The sequence below is a fragment of the Glycine max genome, chromosome 18 (genome assembly GCF_000004515.6).
Source record: "Glycine max cultivar Williams 82 chromosome 18, Glycine_max_v4.0, whole genome shotgun sequence".
NCBI classification, from domain to species: Eukaryota; Viridiplantae; Streptophyta; class Magnoliopsida; order Fabales; family Fabaceae; genus Glycine; species Glycine max.
In genome coordinates, this window is record NC_038254.2 from 52,880,128 (window position 1) to 52,897,040 (window position 16,913).

At 32.0% G+C, this 16,913-nt stretch overlaps 2 protein-coding genes across 2 annotated transcripts; both read right to left on the bottom strand.

Annotated features, from left to right (window-relative positions):
• Positions 1-835: 835 nt before the first annotated feature.
• On the bottom strand, positions 836-8,714 carry LOC100818360 (CAAX prenyl protease 1 homolog). The gene is made up of 14 exons (XM_003552367.4): positions 8,553-8,714; positions 7,033-7,180; positions 6,799-6,883; positions 6,620-6,715; positions 6,227-6,292; positions 5,960-6,058; positions 5,712-5,825; positions 5,035-5,145; positions 3,968-4,030; positions 3,093-3,185; positions 2,690-2,803; positions 1,926-1,997; positions 1,642-1,707; positions 836-1,209 (listed from the first exon to the last, which is right to left on the bottom strand). The coding sequence occupies exons 1-14, from the start codon at positions 8,581-8,583 to the stop codon at positions 1,093-1,095; spliced, it is 1,275 nt and encodes a 424-aa protein (XP_003552415.1). The 5' UTR covers positions 8,584-8,714; the 3' UTR covers positions 836-1,092.
• A 1,229-nt stretch (positions 8,715-9,943) lies between these two features.
• Positions 9,944-13,073, bottom strand: LOC100818896 (50S ribosomal protein L5, chloroplastic-like). Its single transcript, NM_001289352.1, is given in 3 exon segments — positions 9,944-10,479; positions 12,080-12,280; positions 12,802-13,073. Coding segments are annotated over 3 exon segments (804 nt in total). The 5' UTR covers positions 13,063-13,073; the 3' UTR covers positions 9,944-10,137.
• Between the last annotated feature and the right edge of the window lie 3,840 nt (positions 13,074-16,913).

The window sequence follows — 16,913 nt, forward strand, 5'->3', positions numbered from 1 at the left end:
TCAAATATCTAAATGTTACTAGGAAAAAATATTGCACTTAGGTTGAAACAAAAGATTCTTCGATGTCAGAATTGACTTAATAGTTTTCAAGACATCTCTACAATTAAAAATAAAATTTAATCATATTTCTAAAAAGGAGTAGAAAACAAAAAATAAAGTAAAAACTTCCCAAAAAAGAGTAGAAAGTAAAAAAGTATAAAAAAATTGAAACCAAACTATTCTAAAAAAAAAAAAGACTTCGTACCCCATTGCCCAGAGGCTCTTCGCTATGCGAAGGTATGGGGGAGGGATGTTGTACGCAGCCTTACCCTTGCATATGCAAAGAGGCTGTTTCCGGATTCGAACCCATGACCAACAAGTCACCAAGACACAACTTTACCGCTGCACTAGGGCTCACCCTCACCAAACTATTCTAAAAACATAAAATAAAAATTTCATTTAATTTCTAAAGCCAGTTGAGAGTAGATATTCAAAATTAGTTATCAATAATTCTAAAGTTGCACAATGCGAAGAGATTGAAAAAAAAATTGTCTTTAAAAGGCGTACTTATACTAAATACACAACACTAATATCTCATAAGAAGGAATTTAAAATAGAAATGAATATGTAACTCTTTTATCCATAAATGAGTATGTAAACTAAACATTCATATATTAAGATGAATGTTTAATAGTCATTTATGGATAAAAAAAATTACTTTGTAATTTGAAGTTTAAACATTCATTCATGACGTGAAAGAGAATGTATTTTACTCTTAATCTATTACCTTCGCCAAAAGCAACATTTTTAAATGTAGTATGAAAGAAAGATAATCAACAAAAACAAAAGTGGGACATAAACCAAAGCAGAGTAATAAAACATTATGCACAAGAGTTATAAAATGCCATCTAGAGATACGTAAAACTATGTTTTTGCTTTGTCCCTATTTCCCTTCACTCTTGTAATCTAATCTTCCTGGACCAAAACATGATCACTGAAACCTAAGCTACATAAACATGTCACCTTTTGAGATATTACAGCTATTGCAGCACTCAATCATAGCAAATTAGGGTACAACCAATTTTAGCTGCTCTTCATCTTTAAGTTGCTTGCTTAGTCTTCTTTCTTATCCGGTTCGTCCAGCGCGGCCAATCTTTCAACAAGGGGAGGATGAGAATAGTGATAAGCAGAGTACCAAGGATCTGTATTCATAGCTGAAAGATTCTCCTCCTGAAAATGCAGGTATAAATCACTTTACTTCCCATCACCAGGAACAAAATCTCCTTGCACATAATAGCATGAGGAAGAATAAAAAGTGAAAATTGAAAATACATCCACAAAGCAACCAATTCACTGATAATTGGTTGCATCGATGTAGTTAGATAAAACTATGACCCTACTAGACAAACATTTTAGCAAGCACTTACAGGAGAAAAAAATAAAAAGCAAAATAAATTTGTGCATCTCAACTTTTAGAGAAATTAGGTATGAGAACTTTTAAAAGTTTAAATGCATAGGTTGATTTTTAACATGTGGATGAAATTTATCTCATTTTGCCTTTTTATTTTCTTCTAATACTAAGCATTTACTGTGAAATTTATTCAAATAAGGCCTGTCAAACCAGGAAAATAATAGTATAAAAGCACAGATAATAAATGTCACCTGTAGTTTCACAAGACCACCGCGTAGTCCAGATGCATATCCAAGCTTCTTAGCAAAGCCATCAGCCTGCATAGGATGACAAACATAAAGAAAGTCAAAAGGAGATGCACAGCACAAACATAGGAGATCAAGTCTATGCCGGCCTCAGTTGGAGTTAAAAAGGGCAGGTGAAAATGGCCACGTATTTGGCCAGAATAATGTGTAAACAGAATACATTGCTATTTTCCACGAATCCATCTTCACTCCAACAAAAAGAGATGAAAGGAGAAGAAAAGGAAAGTAACCTGAAATTCAAATGATCGGCTGACAAGGTTCAGACCAAAGCTGACCAATTGCTGAAGTGGGATTACAGTATGCTGCAAATAAATCCAGGTGAAAGGATTTTAAGTGCTTTGTAGATAAAATCTTCCATGGAACTATAAAAGAATAATGGCATGGAGGCTCAAACTTTGGATTTGTGCAAACAACCTAAATATCACTCCTAGTGACTTCATGAAAGTAGTGTTTTAAGGCACCCGATAGCAAAGATCAAATTTAAAGAAGTCAAATAAACCTCTTATTCTAAATGAGTTTAAAAGTTAGTAACTAAACATGGTTCTCAAAAGCCCAATTCTGGATGTTTCCAATGCTAGCATAGCATTTTGCTATGTAGATATGTATAATGCAACAGACTATGCCCCTTGCATGAACATTTTGAGATGTTTGAATGACCAATGCAATGATACAAAGCTCTAAAATTAAAACAATTGAACAGGAGAATATAAGTCAAAACCATTAAATTGAGCTAATGCCCACAATAGGGATGGACCAGTAATATACTAACGTACTCCAGTGCCCGAAGGTTCCTTGCTATGCGAAGTACGGGGAAGGGTCATTTACGCAACCTTACCCTTGCATATACAAAGAGGTTGTTTCCATATTCAAACCCACGACCAACCCGGTCATCAAGGCACAACTCAGAAATATTCCCATGCAGCAAGATGTACATCCAACAGAAATCCAGCAAACATTTTTTATTTAGATGGAAAGACCATATTTTGAAATGTACCTGAAATATGATGAGCCCAATGAGGACTGGCTGGGTATCAAACCCAAAGCTTCGATACAGATCAGTTGAATTTCGCACCAGTGTATATCCTCCAAATTGTAGAAGTGTAAGAATCTACAACAATATATCAAAGTGTTACAAATAATCTCAGTCAAAATATTGCAATGCCTTTTCCATTAAACATTTAATTATAATTGAATGTAACTATGAGAGATGCATTTGATGATATAACTATTAGGCATTGTTTACAGAGTTACATCATCAAATGCAATAGTAACAAGGTCTTAATGATGTCAAGCTAAACGGCTTCACAAAGTAAACCACAAATATTCCATTATCATGAATAATCAATATAGAGGCAATCTGGTATTCACTTTCAGTTCAGGAATGCTATTACACAAACCTGCATAGCAACAAACGTGTACACAGTATGGTTGAGCTTCCAGTGTCCCAACTCATGGGCAATAACAGCAACAATCTCCTCATCGTCTTTGCACTGTATAACATCATTTGATAAGTAAGGATAACTCATAACTAAACCACATTTCTCAAATTTAGTATTTGATATAGACACTCTGACACTCACCATAAACTACTAATATATTCTCCCTCATTCGGTATTCATGATTCAATTGAGATAATAAGGATCAATTTCATCTCTTTAGGTACACATTCTCTAACCCTCTTATTGTTATTAGTTATAAACATGCTATAACTGTGCATCAATTTGTTTCTTAATTTTCCATCAATTGTTATCAGAGCTAGGATTGATGCATGTTTTGCCAATTATGGTTGTTTTTGAGTTATAAAAAAATTGAAATTTTAGATCCTATTGCTACATAGTACGTACACTCTAATATTTTAAACTTTAAAGAGAAGCAGCACATATATGAAATGAAAAATATATCAGAAAGTAATAAGCAAGGAAACCATTACATGGGATATTCATTAATTCAGTAAAAGTTAAATGTGGAACAACAAATTCAATCACCTCAATCAATTTGAACATAAGCTTTGACTACAAACCAACCCTAGTCTAGCCTACAAAATAGAAATTTTACATGCAGGTAGCATCTCATTGAATGAAAGCAGGGAGAGGGAGAATGGTACAAACATTTGCAAAGATTCACTCAAGATTTATTTATTTTTTAAAAAGAAGCAGCTTGAGAGAATATAATGAATTTTATAGAAATAAAGCTCTTCCATAAGGTTAAAACACGAGATGTATAACAACCTGAAAGACAAAATAAATTTCTACAGTTATTAGTAATTCTTAACCTGTTGAATTAATGTGTCATAAAGCACAATCCTCTTGTTCTTGAAGAATCCATACATATAGGCCTGCAATATATATAGAAATTATTTCAAGCAAATTTACAAACTGAAGATAAAAATATGACATGAAAGACTATTTTCTATACTTTATTTTTTACAACATAAGAAATTTCAAATAAAGAAAAGTTGTGCAAATTTGAAAGAGTGATCACATCCAACTAAATATTATAAGACACAAAAATAAACAGCAGCCCTAATAAGCCATCTTCATGAGTTTTTTCAAGACAATGTACCCTAAGCAACTCAATATTGAAAAACCATGAGCTTGGTAAACCACTCCATAACAGAGTGATGTCAAAAGCAATCCTGTTATTCCATAAACAGAAGTATGATAAAATTTGAGCATGTAATCTAAATTAAAACAAAATCCTATAAGTACATGACTTCCTGCTGTATACGTGCTTTCTATTCTGTAACCTATTCCACTGTTATTCAGCTTTGATCTATCAACACCCATATAAAAGTCGTATAAAAGAAATAAATGTATTTTAATATAAAGATATCCATATCCCCTTTTAAATTTGGGTTGCAAGGGAAGGAGCAGTCTTCAAAACAATGCCATACTAAAAAGTTTATCAAAATAGTTTATTATATATTACTATTGGCCAACATAGATAAATCTGTGACTGTGAGGACACATCACTGCTATTCACTGCTAAATTATAATCATCTCAAGGGATTAAAAATAAAAGATAAAATGACAGCTACACTTTTTAACAACAAGGCCAAGAAAAGAAAACAAACAACAGAAGAAAATTAACAGGGGTTAGCATTTCATAAAAAATCAAACTGTTCTGGTGGGTGACAAAATTCTACATATTTGAATCCTCAGCATGCATGCAGATAGGGGAGAAAAAAAACAATCTCAAGATTTACTTGATCTCAAAGGAGGGGGAATAATGAAGAATACAAATAAAGTTAAAGTTAATCTATTTGAGATTAAAATAAGCATAGTATAATGAAGTGTAACCGTATTGGATTTGAATTTAGAGGAGATCAATATTCCTTACATTGCTGTGACTTGATCTTGTGGATCCATCGACAACAAATAGTTTCTTTAACGGATAGTTGAGGGAGGAAGCAAGTTTCTCAATTTTCTCCCTGAGTTGACCATCTGGAAGCTAGTTACCAATTATATCATGAGTGCAAAGATAAAGAATTAAAGTGTAACCAAAAATAGCAGGAAAAAGTACACTGATCTCCCCTTCGATTTGCACTAATCACAACTATACTCACTTTGCTTACATCCACCCAACCCAACTCCATTAATTTGATAATTATGATTACAGCTTTAACCCAGCAGTTATTGGTCTGTTAAAGCATTAACACAAAAACAAACACGTGACTTTTAATTTTTTTCTAGTTTTTTCAAAATTAAAAATACAAAACAAGACTATTGTGCCCTTCCTCTGGGATGCTTCTCCCAAAAACCAAGATGGACTGTTCCTCATCCAAGCCAAGCTCTAAATCCTCCCATCCCCACACCTCCACTGCCTGCACCAACCTCTACCAACTTGAGTATTTGACCTCTCCTGAAACCTCCTTCTCAGCCCCATAACCAAAAGAGGAGAGTCCGAGTGTAATTAGTGCTAACCTTGGAAGAATTCAATGTAATTATCCCAAAACTAAAATAAACAAATATGGTATATGAATTTTTTTAAAATATTATATGTTAAGAAATTCTTACTGGAGTAAACTTATTGAAGAGTGGAGCTATTAGTACTGGATAAAGGGTCATCATCACAATAGAAAGACCAAATGTAAAAGCCCAAAGATAGATGGCCAAGTATGGACCTCCTTTCTGCCAAAATTCACATGAACATTAAAATAGAAAATCAAAGTCAAAAATAACTCTAAAACAAGAGCAGCTAGAAAATCCAAATATCAAGCTAAGTTTTTAAAGTGCTAGTTATTTTAAATAGCAGAAGATTTTACCTGTACTATTACAATTATTGCAGCCACTATAGGTGGACCAATTATTACAGAAAGGAAAATTCCTTTAATCATGTCCCTAAAGAATAACCATGGTGTTTGCTGTATAATAGAAGATAAAAACGTAAGGATAGTAGGATACAAAAATACGAATTTTACAACAGAAAAACAATATTACAAAATGAGACGTCAAATCAAAATAAAAGGAGTGAACTAAAAACATGAATGAAATAATAGATGGATGGTTGAATTTGAAGGAAGAATACGAACCTTGTTAAAACCATGACGGGCCTCAATCACAAAAGTTGAGTACAGAGAAAAGGGCAAATCAGTTATCTGCACAATAGGTAGTCACACAATAAAGTTTATTAAAATGTAGACATTAAGATTGATAATTCAAATGCACAGTTATCAGAAGCAACAAAAAGCATTACCATCATCTTCCAAAACCCAAAAAGTAATAAAAAAGAAAAAAATATTCCAAAAAGTAATGCTTCAGCACAGGATATCAAAAAGAGATAGAGGAGAATAATAAATAACAAAGCATTCAAGTTGGTCCCAGTGAAGTTGAACATGGAGTAAATAAAACTGGTGGTCTCAATTATGCATAATACACCCAAAAATTACTATATTCTCTAGTAATAAAAAGTGTCAAAAACACACCTGTGACCAAATCATCACCCCAGCTAAAAAGGCAAGGGTATGCAGTATTTCATTCTCAGCATTGAGACTGGCTATTGTCATAAAATCTCCTGATATCTGTAATCAATAGACATCAAATAGCAATTTTACAATTGGCAAAGAAGGGTTCGTACTTCATAAATACCACACCAAAATCTCACCTTCCAAAACCAGGGCAATACTCCGAAGTACAAAATTGTAGAGTCTATCACTATTGTCACAAACTCGTGAACAAAATGGAAGTGGCTGAACAAAAAAAAAGGCATTTGTAAAAATGCTAACAAGATACAATAACAGAAATACACAATTATGAAGAAAAAGAAATACCAGAAGCAACCTTGAGAATAAGATAACATCATCCAATGAAAGAAATTCACATAAATTCAAGAACAAACCTTTTATCAAGACTATAGGCTCTAGATTTCTCAAATTTCTCTTGGCTGATAACTCCTTCTAAAGTCTTTGGAAGAGTAGGAAGTTTGAGGGCACTATGTTGCCGCACATCCAAGTAAGTTTCAAATATGTACATTAATATCATAAACCCTGAAAATAGATCATAAGAAAACATGAAACAGTTAAATCCTATATTTTATTTTCAATTTTGAAGGGACTAAGCAGTGAAATACAACAAAAAAGTATAAGAAAACAATATTGGACAGTCAAAACTGGGTCAAACCAAATGACACAACAAAATCATGGGGAATAGTGGTATTAGCAAAGGGACTAGACCAATGGTTGTAGGGTTTTCTATTGAATCCCAGCAGCAGTGAGTATTAAGATGCATCATGCATCAAGATTTGGGTTTCAGATTTGAGCAGCTACTCCTCATAATATTCATTTCATCAGTTTCACTTTTGCCTCTGTGTAGGTAGGCCTATAGTTTGTCACATATACATCAAACCAAACCCTAGTGGGATAAGGCTTTGTTGTTGTTGTCTGTTTTTCTCCCTAATTTATATCTTTGCACTTAGTTACAACCGTTTACTACTTCAGCAACATACAAAAGTTTCCACAATAAAAGAGCTGTGTAACATCATGAATCACTGCCAAACATGTTCCATTACATCCATCCAATTTGACATACTTATGGAGTTGTTCATACTACCAAACACACCATGTCATTGAGGCAAGCCAGCTATGTTTTAATAAATATGCGATATTATGAAGAACCAACACAAGATCAAGCAATTAATAAACCTAGCTTAAATGCCCCTGACGACATAGTGTATAGGCATAAGAACAATCATGTTTTCTACTCCCAAGTTATCTACACCACATACAACCAAATAAGTGGACTATTCTTTCCAACCAGTGAAATCTCAGATGCTGCTTCACCCGCATCTGGCCACAACACATCCATGACCACCACCCCCACAACAACAACAACAACAACAACAAAGCCTTAGGTGAGGTCAGCTACATGGATCACAACATAAATATATAATTCTACTGAGTTATAACTCTAGGTTTCTTCTCCTCAAGTTATAATTAACTAAAAAGAAAGAGAAAGACCCTGTCTATTAACATTACTCTTCCCTGTACTGGTAAATGGTCAGAAACCAAAGGGGTTACATTTTTCAAAGAAAACTCCATACATAATACAACAAGAACACAAAATGCATGTTATTCAATGGCAATGCTAGGGCAAGTAAAAAGGGGGAGGAGGGGACTCAAAATCCTCAAATGAATAACCACAGCACTTTCAATTAACGCGTCACCAGAATCCAATAAAAGGGTCGAATTACACGATAAACTCAAAAACTAGCAAATTGATTAGAAAGGATAAAATAGAAAGATAGAAACTTTATTTACAATAACATGACCCAGTAGCTGAAATATATGATTTTTGAGGTTGAAAAATAAGAGAGGCGGAAAAATTGCATAAGGGGCAATAGAGAAAGAGAAGATAGCTCACCGACAACGGCTTCCATGTAGGGAAACGCCATGGCTGAGACACACGCTGATGAACCGAAGGACAAACAACGAGTGAGAACTGAGAAATCAGAAACAGAGTGAGATCATTGGGTTTTATATTGAGAGATTGGATTTGTTTAAACCCCTTTAGGTCCCAATGTTTGGGACGCAACTCAAAATTTTGGGTGTTATGTTAATTTTGGAAATATTTTTGTTACTATTTTTTTTAAAAATGTAATTATCAATTCGGTGACAGAGAAATTACTCTTGGAATTAGTAAATTACCGGTTAAATTACATAAATAGTACTAGTGTATATTAAAAAATCATAATCTATAAATTTCATACTTTAAAAGTTATAAAAAAATATCACGCTATATCTCAAGAAAAAAATCATAGCAGTTCTATTCCTTCACTCATTCACTTGAACCCATTTAACCATTTTGTTTGATTTTCTATTTGAGGGGTTTAGAAAGTAAAATCAATTTTTGTGACATGCTTAATTACTCTCCAAAGAGTATGTTTGCACATTAAAATCTTGTATGAAAATTCTTTTTTGTAAAAATAAAATTTGGATTTCTCTTGTAAAATCAACTTACTAACTAAGTTTAACTTAAATTGAATTTTGTAAACTTTAATCCAAACATACATCCAAACTAATAAAAAATGGTTGATCATATTAGTTTTACAACATTTCTAATTCAAAAAACTAATGATTGAATTATCGTTAGTAGTCCTCAAAATGACATTTTTAAAAGAGTCAAATATATGTCTTTTGTATTTGTTCATTCGATCAATCTAAAAAAACACGTACAGCACAATAAACGACAACTCAAACATGTCCTAATTATTTTTGGTTAGATCACTTATTTCCTTTTACTCTAGTTCAATTAGCTAGTATAAACAAGTTTTGATAGCACCAATTTAAATTTAATTTTTTTATAAATTTAAAATAATTTTCAAATTCGGCATTTTAAATCTGTTGCTTTGATTATTATTGTGACATTTTAAATTTTAAAGAATAACGCATGTTTAAATTTAATTAAAAATGGAAAAAGTGAAGCATCCACAATTTCATCCCCTTTTGTGGATTAATTTTTTTTAACTAATGACAAATTTCATTAAGAATTTAATTTAAATACACTAATACATCAAATTATAAATTATCATCAATAATAAAATTATTGAATTTTATAATAATTCTCTTTGTAAGAAAATCATACAAAAACATTTTATTAAAAGTTGACTAATTTCGAATATATTCTTACCATATTAATTAGTATGGTACATTTAGGAATGTTGACTTTGATATTTGACTTCATAATCGAGTGAAAAATTGCAAATTGTAGACTAGTAGAATAACTTAAGAGTGCCAAAATAAACAGGAAATAAATGGAAATCAATTAGCAAGCAAGATCTGCAAGACCACATTATAACCTCATAGCGACATAGTTGATGGCATGTCCAAGCCTCTTACATAAAGAATCAAAAATAATATTACATCTGAATGAAACCAGGAATACAACACAGTCTCTTCTGGTTCCAACCTTACTTCCTTTTATCCTATGATTTTGCATCAAAACTATGTCACCTCCTTCCTCTTCCCTTTGATTTTGCATCAAAATGATGAGACTTAAGCTTCTTTTTCCGAATTGTCGTGGCAGGACCACTTCCCTCTCTGAAGGGCATACCCATAAGAGCTAACAATTTCTGTGCTTCTTGGTCGGTATTAGCCGTCGTCACGATGCAGATATCCATTCCCCGAGGCTTACCAACAACATCGGCTCTGATCTCTGGGAACACACCCTGGTCCTTAATGCCAATGCTGTAGTTCCCATGCCCATCAAAGCTGTTGGGGTTCACACCTTGGAAATCTCTTGTCCTAGGAAGTCCCAGGTTGATAACTCGGTCTAGGAATGAATACATCATCTGTCAAAAATCAAACAACAGTTATCGGATTTCAGCTTTATAAAGACACATGAGGTTTTGGTTTATGGTATGTGGTTCTAATACAACAGGTACTGGATGGTTGCTAAAATATGAGAGCTTACTGAAAAGTAGAGTATTAGAATTGGAATTTGGTATTCAATGATGTACTTACAGTTTTTAAATAAAGAATTTCAAACAGATATCAAATTCACATACATATATATTGCAACATATCACTAAACCCTTTGACATGACAGAAACTCCGTAGCATGTTTGGAAATGAATCGGAGACGTGATTTTTCACATCCGATAATGCTACTAGCTGTTGCTTCTGAGATTTTCACATCTGGGATGTAAATTGTTGGGGGTTGTAAATCGTGCTTCTAAACAAGTGGATAGTCTCATTCAGTAAATTCCTGATGAGAGCACTCTTTATTAAAGTAACATTGAAAATTAAACACAAATGATTAGCATAGCCTATCCAAAAGAAAACAACTTCGACCTTGATAAAACACAGACAAAACAGAAGGCCAAAATTTACTTTAACTTTAGATTCTGAAGAAACAAGTTCAGGATAACAGGAAATAATGTTACCTACTGTTCTTATAGGAGGAGAATAATGTTTTCCAAGTAAACATTTTCAGTTACAAGATAATGTCTGATTGATGGAGAGCATATTATGTCAACAAGGAATATTGCTAATTTGCAACATGAAAGCATATATTCCAAACCTAAATAGCAACTCTGTTCTAGGTTACTTTTAGACAAGTATGGAATCCGCACATTTCCCATACATTAGTTAACTTCTCAGGTTATTACCGCTACTAACTTGCCAGATCAAACGAATATGCCTTAGTAAAGAAATGAAATCCTTTCATAATCATATAACCCCCTATTGAACTATATTCCAATTCTCAAACTTCATTCTATTCCTATTTCATTTAAAGGATGTCAAAAGGCTTACACAAGATTCCTAGCCGCAGATAAAGGACAAGTTAACAAACAGCAGCACATTTATCACAGTATGGAATCCACACATTAGCAAAAGATTATTTTAACTTCTTAAGTTCTATAGTTGGCCATGAATCCATTACCAATGTTCAGAACTGCTATTAACTTACCAGATTAAACGAATATGCCTAAGTAATGAAATGAAATCCTTTCATAATCATATAAATCCTATCGAACTATATTCCAATACTCATACTTCACTCTATTCCTCTTTCTCTTGAGGGATGTCAAAAGGTTTACACAAGATCCCTAGCTGTAGATAATGGACAAGTTAACAAATAGTAGCAACACATTTAAGAATAAGTTTCCAGCAGCATATCAGCACTAGTCAAAGCTCCTTATACCGAGGCATTTAACCGTACCAGCAAAACAGCCACACTATCAGGAAAATAAATCCATGTAACAGCAGTGTAGCAGCTAGTTACCAAAAGCCAGTAACATCATGATACTCACATTGTTCTAAATATCATCTACAATAGGAGAATGTCCAGAGCATAAAAGAAAAAGCATAAATAAATTCAGTAAATCATCCCATGCCCATCAACTATATTCACTAAACAATATAAATCGAATACTACTAAATGCTCACATTTCCTCTTAGTGTCACAGCAATCCCAAGCGGTTGACCTTCCCTGATCTTAAAAGTGGCAAGAGAAGCCCTGGCCCGAGTCTTAATAGGTCTCTGCCCTGTGATCAGTGCTAGATCACTTATTGCCGCGTCCAAACCCTTTGCATTTTGCGCAGCATCTCCAATACCACAGTTCACCACAATCTTCTCAATTTTAGGCACCTGAAATGAAGGAAGATAAAACCCAACATTGCAAAAATTGAAGGCAAACCAAATGATCATACCCCCATTTCTTCTTCAACACTATTTGACATCAAAACTTATGGTATGTTTGGAAGATAGGAAAGAAAACAAGGATAACAATGTATTTTATTTTGTTTAGTTAACGAGAAAATGGGAAGAAAAAAAAATCTAACTTATAGAAATAAAAATTCAAAATTTTCCTCACTTCCATTTTCTCTTCAATTCAAATTTCAACTTTTCTCTCCTCCTTGGTCTTCTTTCCACCGTTCCAATCACATCATTAGTCCCCCTCCCACCTAATCAAACCCAAAGAAAACTGAAATTGAGCCGTGAAACCCAATGAAACCAAATCAGCTTATCATGCTTCATCTCTATCTCCCCACTATTACACCAAAGTTGAAAAAAACCCCACCAACCCAAAACCAAAAAAGATTCAAACTTTCACAGCCAAACAGTGTTAAAAAAAAACATTAAGCAAAAGTTAGAAAATTTGGTAAAACCTGGTGTTTGTTGGTGTAAGAGAACTCTTCCATGAGCAAGGGAATAATTTTCTCAGTGTAAGCTGTTTTGAGCCTATTGGCCTTCTCTGCCTCAGACTTCTCCACCAACACAACCCCAGAAGCAGAGGCCTTCACAGAGACCACGGCATTCCCATGCCTGTTTCCATGAGGAAACAGCGAAGAAGAAGAGAATTGAAAGGCACGAAATTGAGAGAAAAAAGAGGACCCAGATGAGTGTAGAAGCGAAGGAGCGGTAGCCATGGTAGTTGCTCGGTGTGCACTCTGAGCTGAGATGGATAGAGATAGCGTTCGAAGGGGTTTAGAGGGTAGTGTTGTAAAGTGCCCCTCGTGTTGAATCTTATTTACGAAGCTTAACAGCGTGGGATGAGAGTGAATGTTAGCCAACCAAAGGGTTTACAAGGGATGTTGTGTTTGGTTACGTGAGGTACAAAAATACAAAGAAGCTAAGAATGGATAAGGAGGAGAAAAATGACTGTAAGTGAATATCCTTTTTATATATAAGTCATTTTTTTTAAAATAAAATTATTAAAGTTAAAATATATTTTTTGATCTTATAAAATTAAAAATGTTCATTTTTATTTATGTAAAATTTAGTTTTTATAAAATTGAAATATGTGATTGTGAAATATGGAGTCTAGCTTTACGCTAAATAATGATATATTTTAATTTTATATGAATTAAAAATATTAGGTTTAATTATTTTGTGGGTCATCATATTTTTATCAAATTTTTAATTAGGTCTTTGAATTTTTTTTCTTTTAATACGGTCTCTTAACTTTTATATATATTTTAATTGGATCTTTCTGTTTAATTGTCCTTTATAAACACTTGATTAGAGGTTCAAATAATGGATTGATGCTTTAGAAATGTGTTGTAAAATTAATTGTGATTTTCTTTTACAAAATTTCAACCTTTTGTAAAGTCAAGTCATATAATCGTGAGAGGCTTTGAAAAAAAAAATACCTTGAATTGAATTGACATGATTGAAATCTTGCAAGTTAAGTGATATATTGATATAGTGGTATATGTTATCAGCATTACATAAAAAAACATAATTAAAGTGAGATAACTTACTAAACAATAACAAATAGTATTGTAAGTTTTATGTATGCAAGTTGGTTCCACCAAAACAATGGATTAGGGATTTTTTTTTTGGTATAATGGATTATGGATATATTTTAACACCATATTAAATTATCATTAGTTTTTGTATCACATAATGGTTTCTATGTTATAATTTGGTTTATCAAGTTTGTATACATATGATGTAAACAAATTCTTTTCCTAGATAAGGAGACACATTTTAAGAAAAACATTTTTTAAAGCTTCCTCAACGTGTGTCTCTTCCCTGTATTTAGTTTGCTTACCACAAAATAAAAGCAAAGGACCTTACTTAAACAAATCGTTGATTCAAGTAGTCTTGGACTCGATTCCCTTAGATAAGGTCTCGGGTTCAAGTTTTGTAGATGGAAAAACGTGGTTTGAAGGAGAGACCCCACTAAAGATGGTCAGTTAGGTTTCCCGACAAAGATTAGTCATTAGTAAAACTGATGAATATTTTGTACTAATGTCATGGTGATACAAAATTGTTAAGTTAAATGGTTAACATGAATAAAATTTTCACCTAATCACAATATTGGCACACCATCATTAGTTAATTGTTAAATTAAACCAAAATTGAGGATTAAATAAATAAAATTATAAAATTTAATAACTAAAATTCCAAATAAAAAAATTAAAAGGGATTAAAATTATAATTTATGCTAAAAAATAATTTGGATAGATAGAAATGATTTTTAAAGGTCTCATAAATTTTTCTACTTTGTCAACTATCAAATATTAGAATAAAATAAAATGATTTTAATCAACAATATTAAATTAATTGAAATTAATAAGAATTAAATGTAATTAGTTCCTTGAATTCTTTGACTTTTATTTACTTTCATAATGTAAATTGTCAATTTACAACAAAGTTTTCAATGAATTTCAAACAAAATTCATGCATAATTATTTAACTATATTTTTTTTATAATTATTTTTAATCAAGCTTATGTTATCGATCAAGAAATGACAAGTGTTACACTTGGCCAAGGCATTAATAGTTTTGTTCACTTCATGAAATACACAGTTTTAGGAGATGTAATCACTTTGTTGGAAAAGACTCTTTGTACTTGAAATCTTGTGAAATCAAATGTGAATGTATTTACATCTAGAGGATATTAATCTCATCACACTCAAGGAATTAGACTTTATCATAATGTTAGATAAGCCTAGCTGCTTTAAAGGATCAAGCTTTGGTATACGGTCCAAGGCTTAACCAAAACGATTGAACAAGTGTCCAGGTTGCATGAAAATTACAAGAATAAGTTGGACCTCATATTCTTTAACTACTCCATGCATAGTCTTGGTATTGTGATTTTGCACAACTCCATCATTGTTTAATTTCACCCATGATTATGGTGGAGTTACTATTTTGTCATTATTATTATTATTGTCACCATTGTTACTCTATCACTCGCATTACGACAACTTCTTATTGTAGTAATAGTCGTCATTCTATTTTTTCATTAACTGATGTTGCTACATTTTTATCCCATTATTGCCCACCTACAAAATATATTTTCTTACTCAAACCTAGCATAATCCCACATATAATTACTTTCATATATGAATGTCAAATGAAATTGAAATTTTAACTTACATCTATAGGATATCAATCTCATTGCACTCAATGAAATAAACTTTATCATAATGTTGGGCATGCCTAGTTGCTTTAAAAGATTAAACTTTCATTTATGACCTAAAGCTTAGCTAAAATGATTGCGCAAGTTCCCAAGTTGCACCAAAAGATTAGAATAAATTGGTCCTTATGGTCTCTAACTATTCCTCCATACATAGTCTTGGTATTGTGACTTTGCACAACTCAATCACTATTTAATTTCACCCATTCTTCTAGTGGGGTTATTATTTTGTTGTTGCTATTACTATTATAATTGCCACCATTGTTGTCCTATCATTGCCACCAATTGTAACAACACCTAATTATGTAATTGCCATCATTTTGTTTCCCCATTAACTATCATGACTACTTTTTTTGTCTCATTATTGTTGTTGTCAACACTTTTAGAATATCTTTTTTTAGTCAACCCCAACATAATGCCACCTATGATTACTTTTATTTAGGAGTATCATATAAAGTTGAAGTTTAACTTGCATTTAAAGGATATTAATAATCTCACTAAACATAATGAATTGCACTCTTTCATAATGTTGGGCAATGCTTTGACATGTGACCATGAGCTCAACCAAATTGACTAAGCAAGTGTCCAAGTTGTGAACAAAATTCCCTCATAATATATGACACTCCACCATATATATCTTAATATTACTACTTTACACAAATTTATCATTGATTTCACTCATCTTTTGAGTGGAGTTATTATTATGTTGTTGTTACTATTATTGTTGTGATCATTACTGTTCATCGTCGCCACTAATAAAGACAATTTCTATTTTTTTTTGTAATTGTCATTATTTTATAATCTTATTAATAATTGTTGTGATTTCTCATCATTATTCTGACTAACACTTGCTAAAATATGTATTTTTTTATTTAAACTTAACATAATCTAACCTATGATTACTTTATTTACGAGTGTTAAATAAAATTGAAATTAATTTACAATTATAACTTTACATTCTAATTCTTTTGCTAACTCAAACATAAAAATATATTTATGAACTAATTCTAATTTTATTTAAATTAGAATAAAAATTATCATTTTGAAATACAATTATCATTTCACGTGCTAAATAGATCCTCGTAGCTATCTTAATTTTTTTAATTGTACCTCAAATATTATGTTCATTAAAATAAAATATTAAAGTAATTATCATAAAATATTTTTGATTTAATAATGTAAAAATCTTTAAATTGGATACACTATTTACTCATGTAATTCTAGCAAAGTAGTAAGAATTAAATAACGTTTTTGTAAGTAAGATTTTTTTATTAAGAAAAACAAATTTTTGTAAGTAAGATTAAGACAGTAGTTCTAATTATTACTAATTTATTTATCATCGTAGAGAAA

What these genes read in the sequence shown, in the direction of transcription:
- LOC100818360 (XM_003552367.4), bottom strand. Translation starts at nt 8,583, where the DNA reads ATGGCGTTTCCCTACATGGAAGCCGTTGTCG. An exon ending in GCCTATAGTCTTGATAAAAG is followed by an intron (nt 6,884 to 7,032) that starts GTTTGTTCTTGA and finishes TTTTTTGTTCAG; the next exon opens with CCACTTCCATTTTGTTCACG. An exon ending in GCCGATCATTTGAATTTCAG is followed by an intron (nt 1,708 to 1,925) that starts GTTACTTTCCTT and finishes CATCCTATGCAG; the next exon opens with GCTGATGGCTTTGCTAAGAA.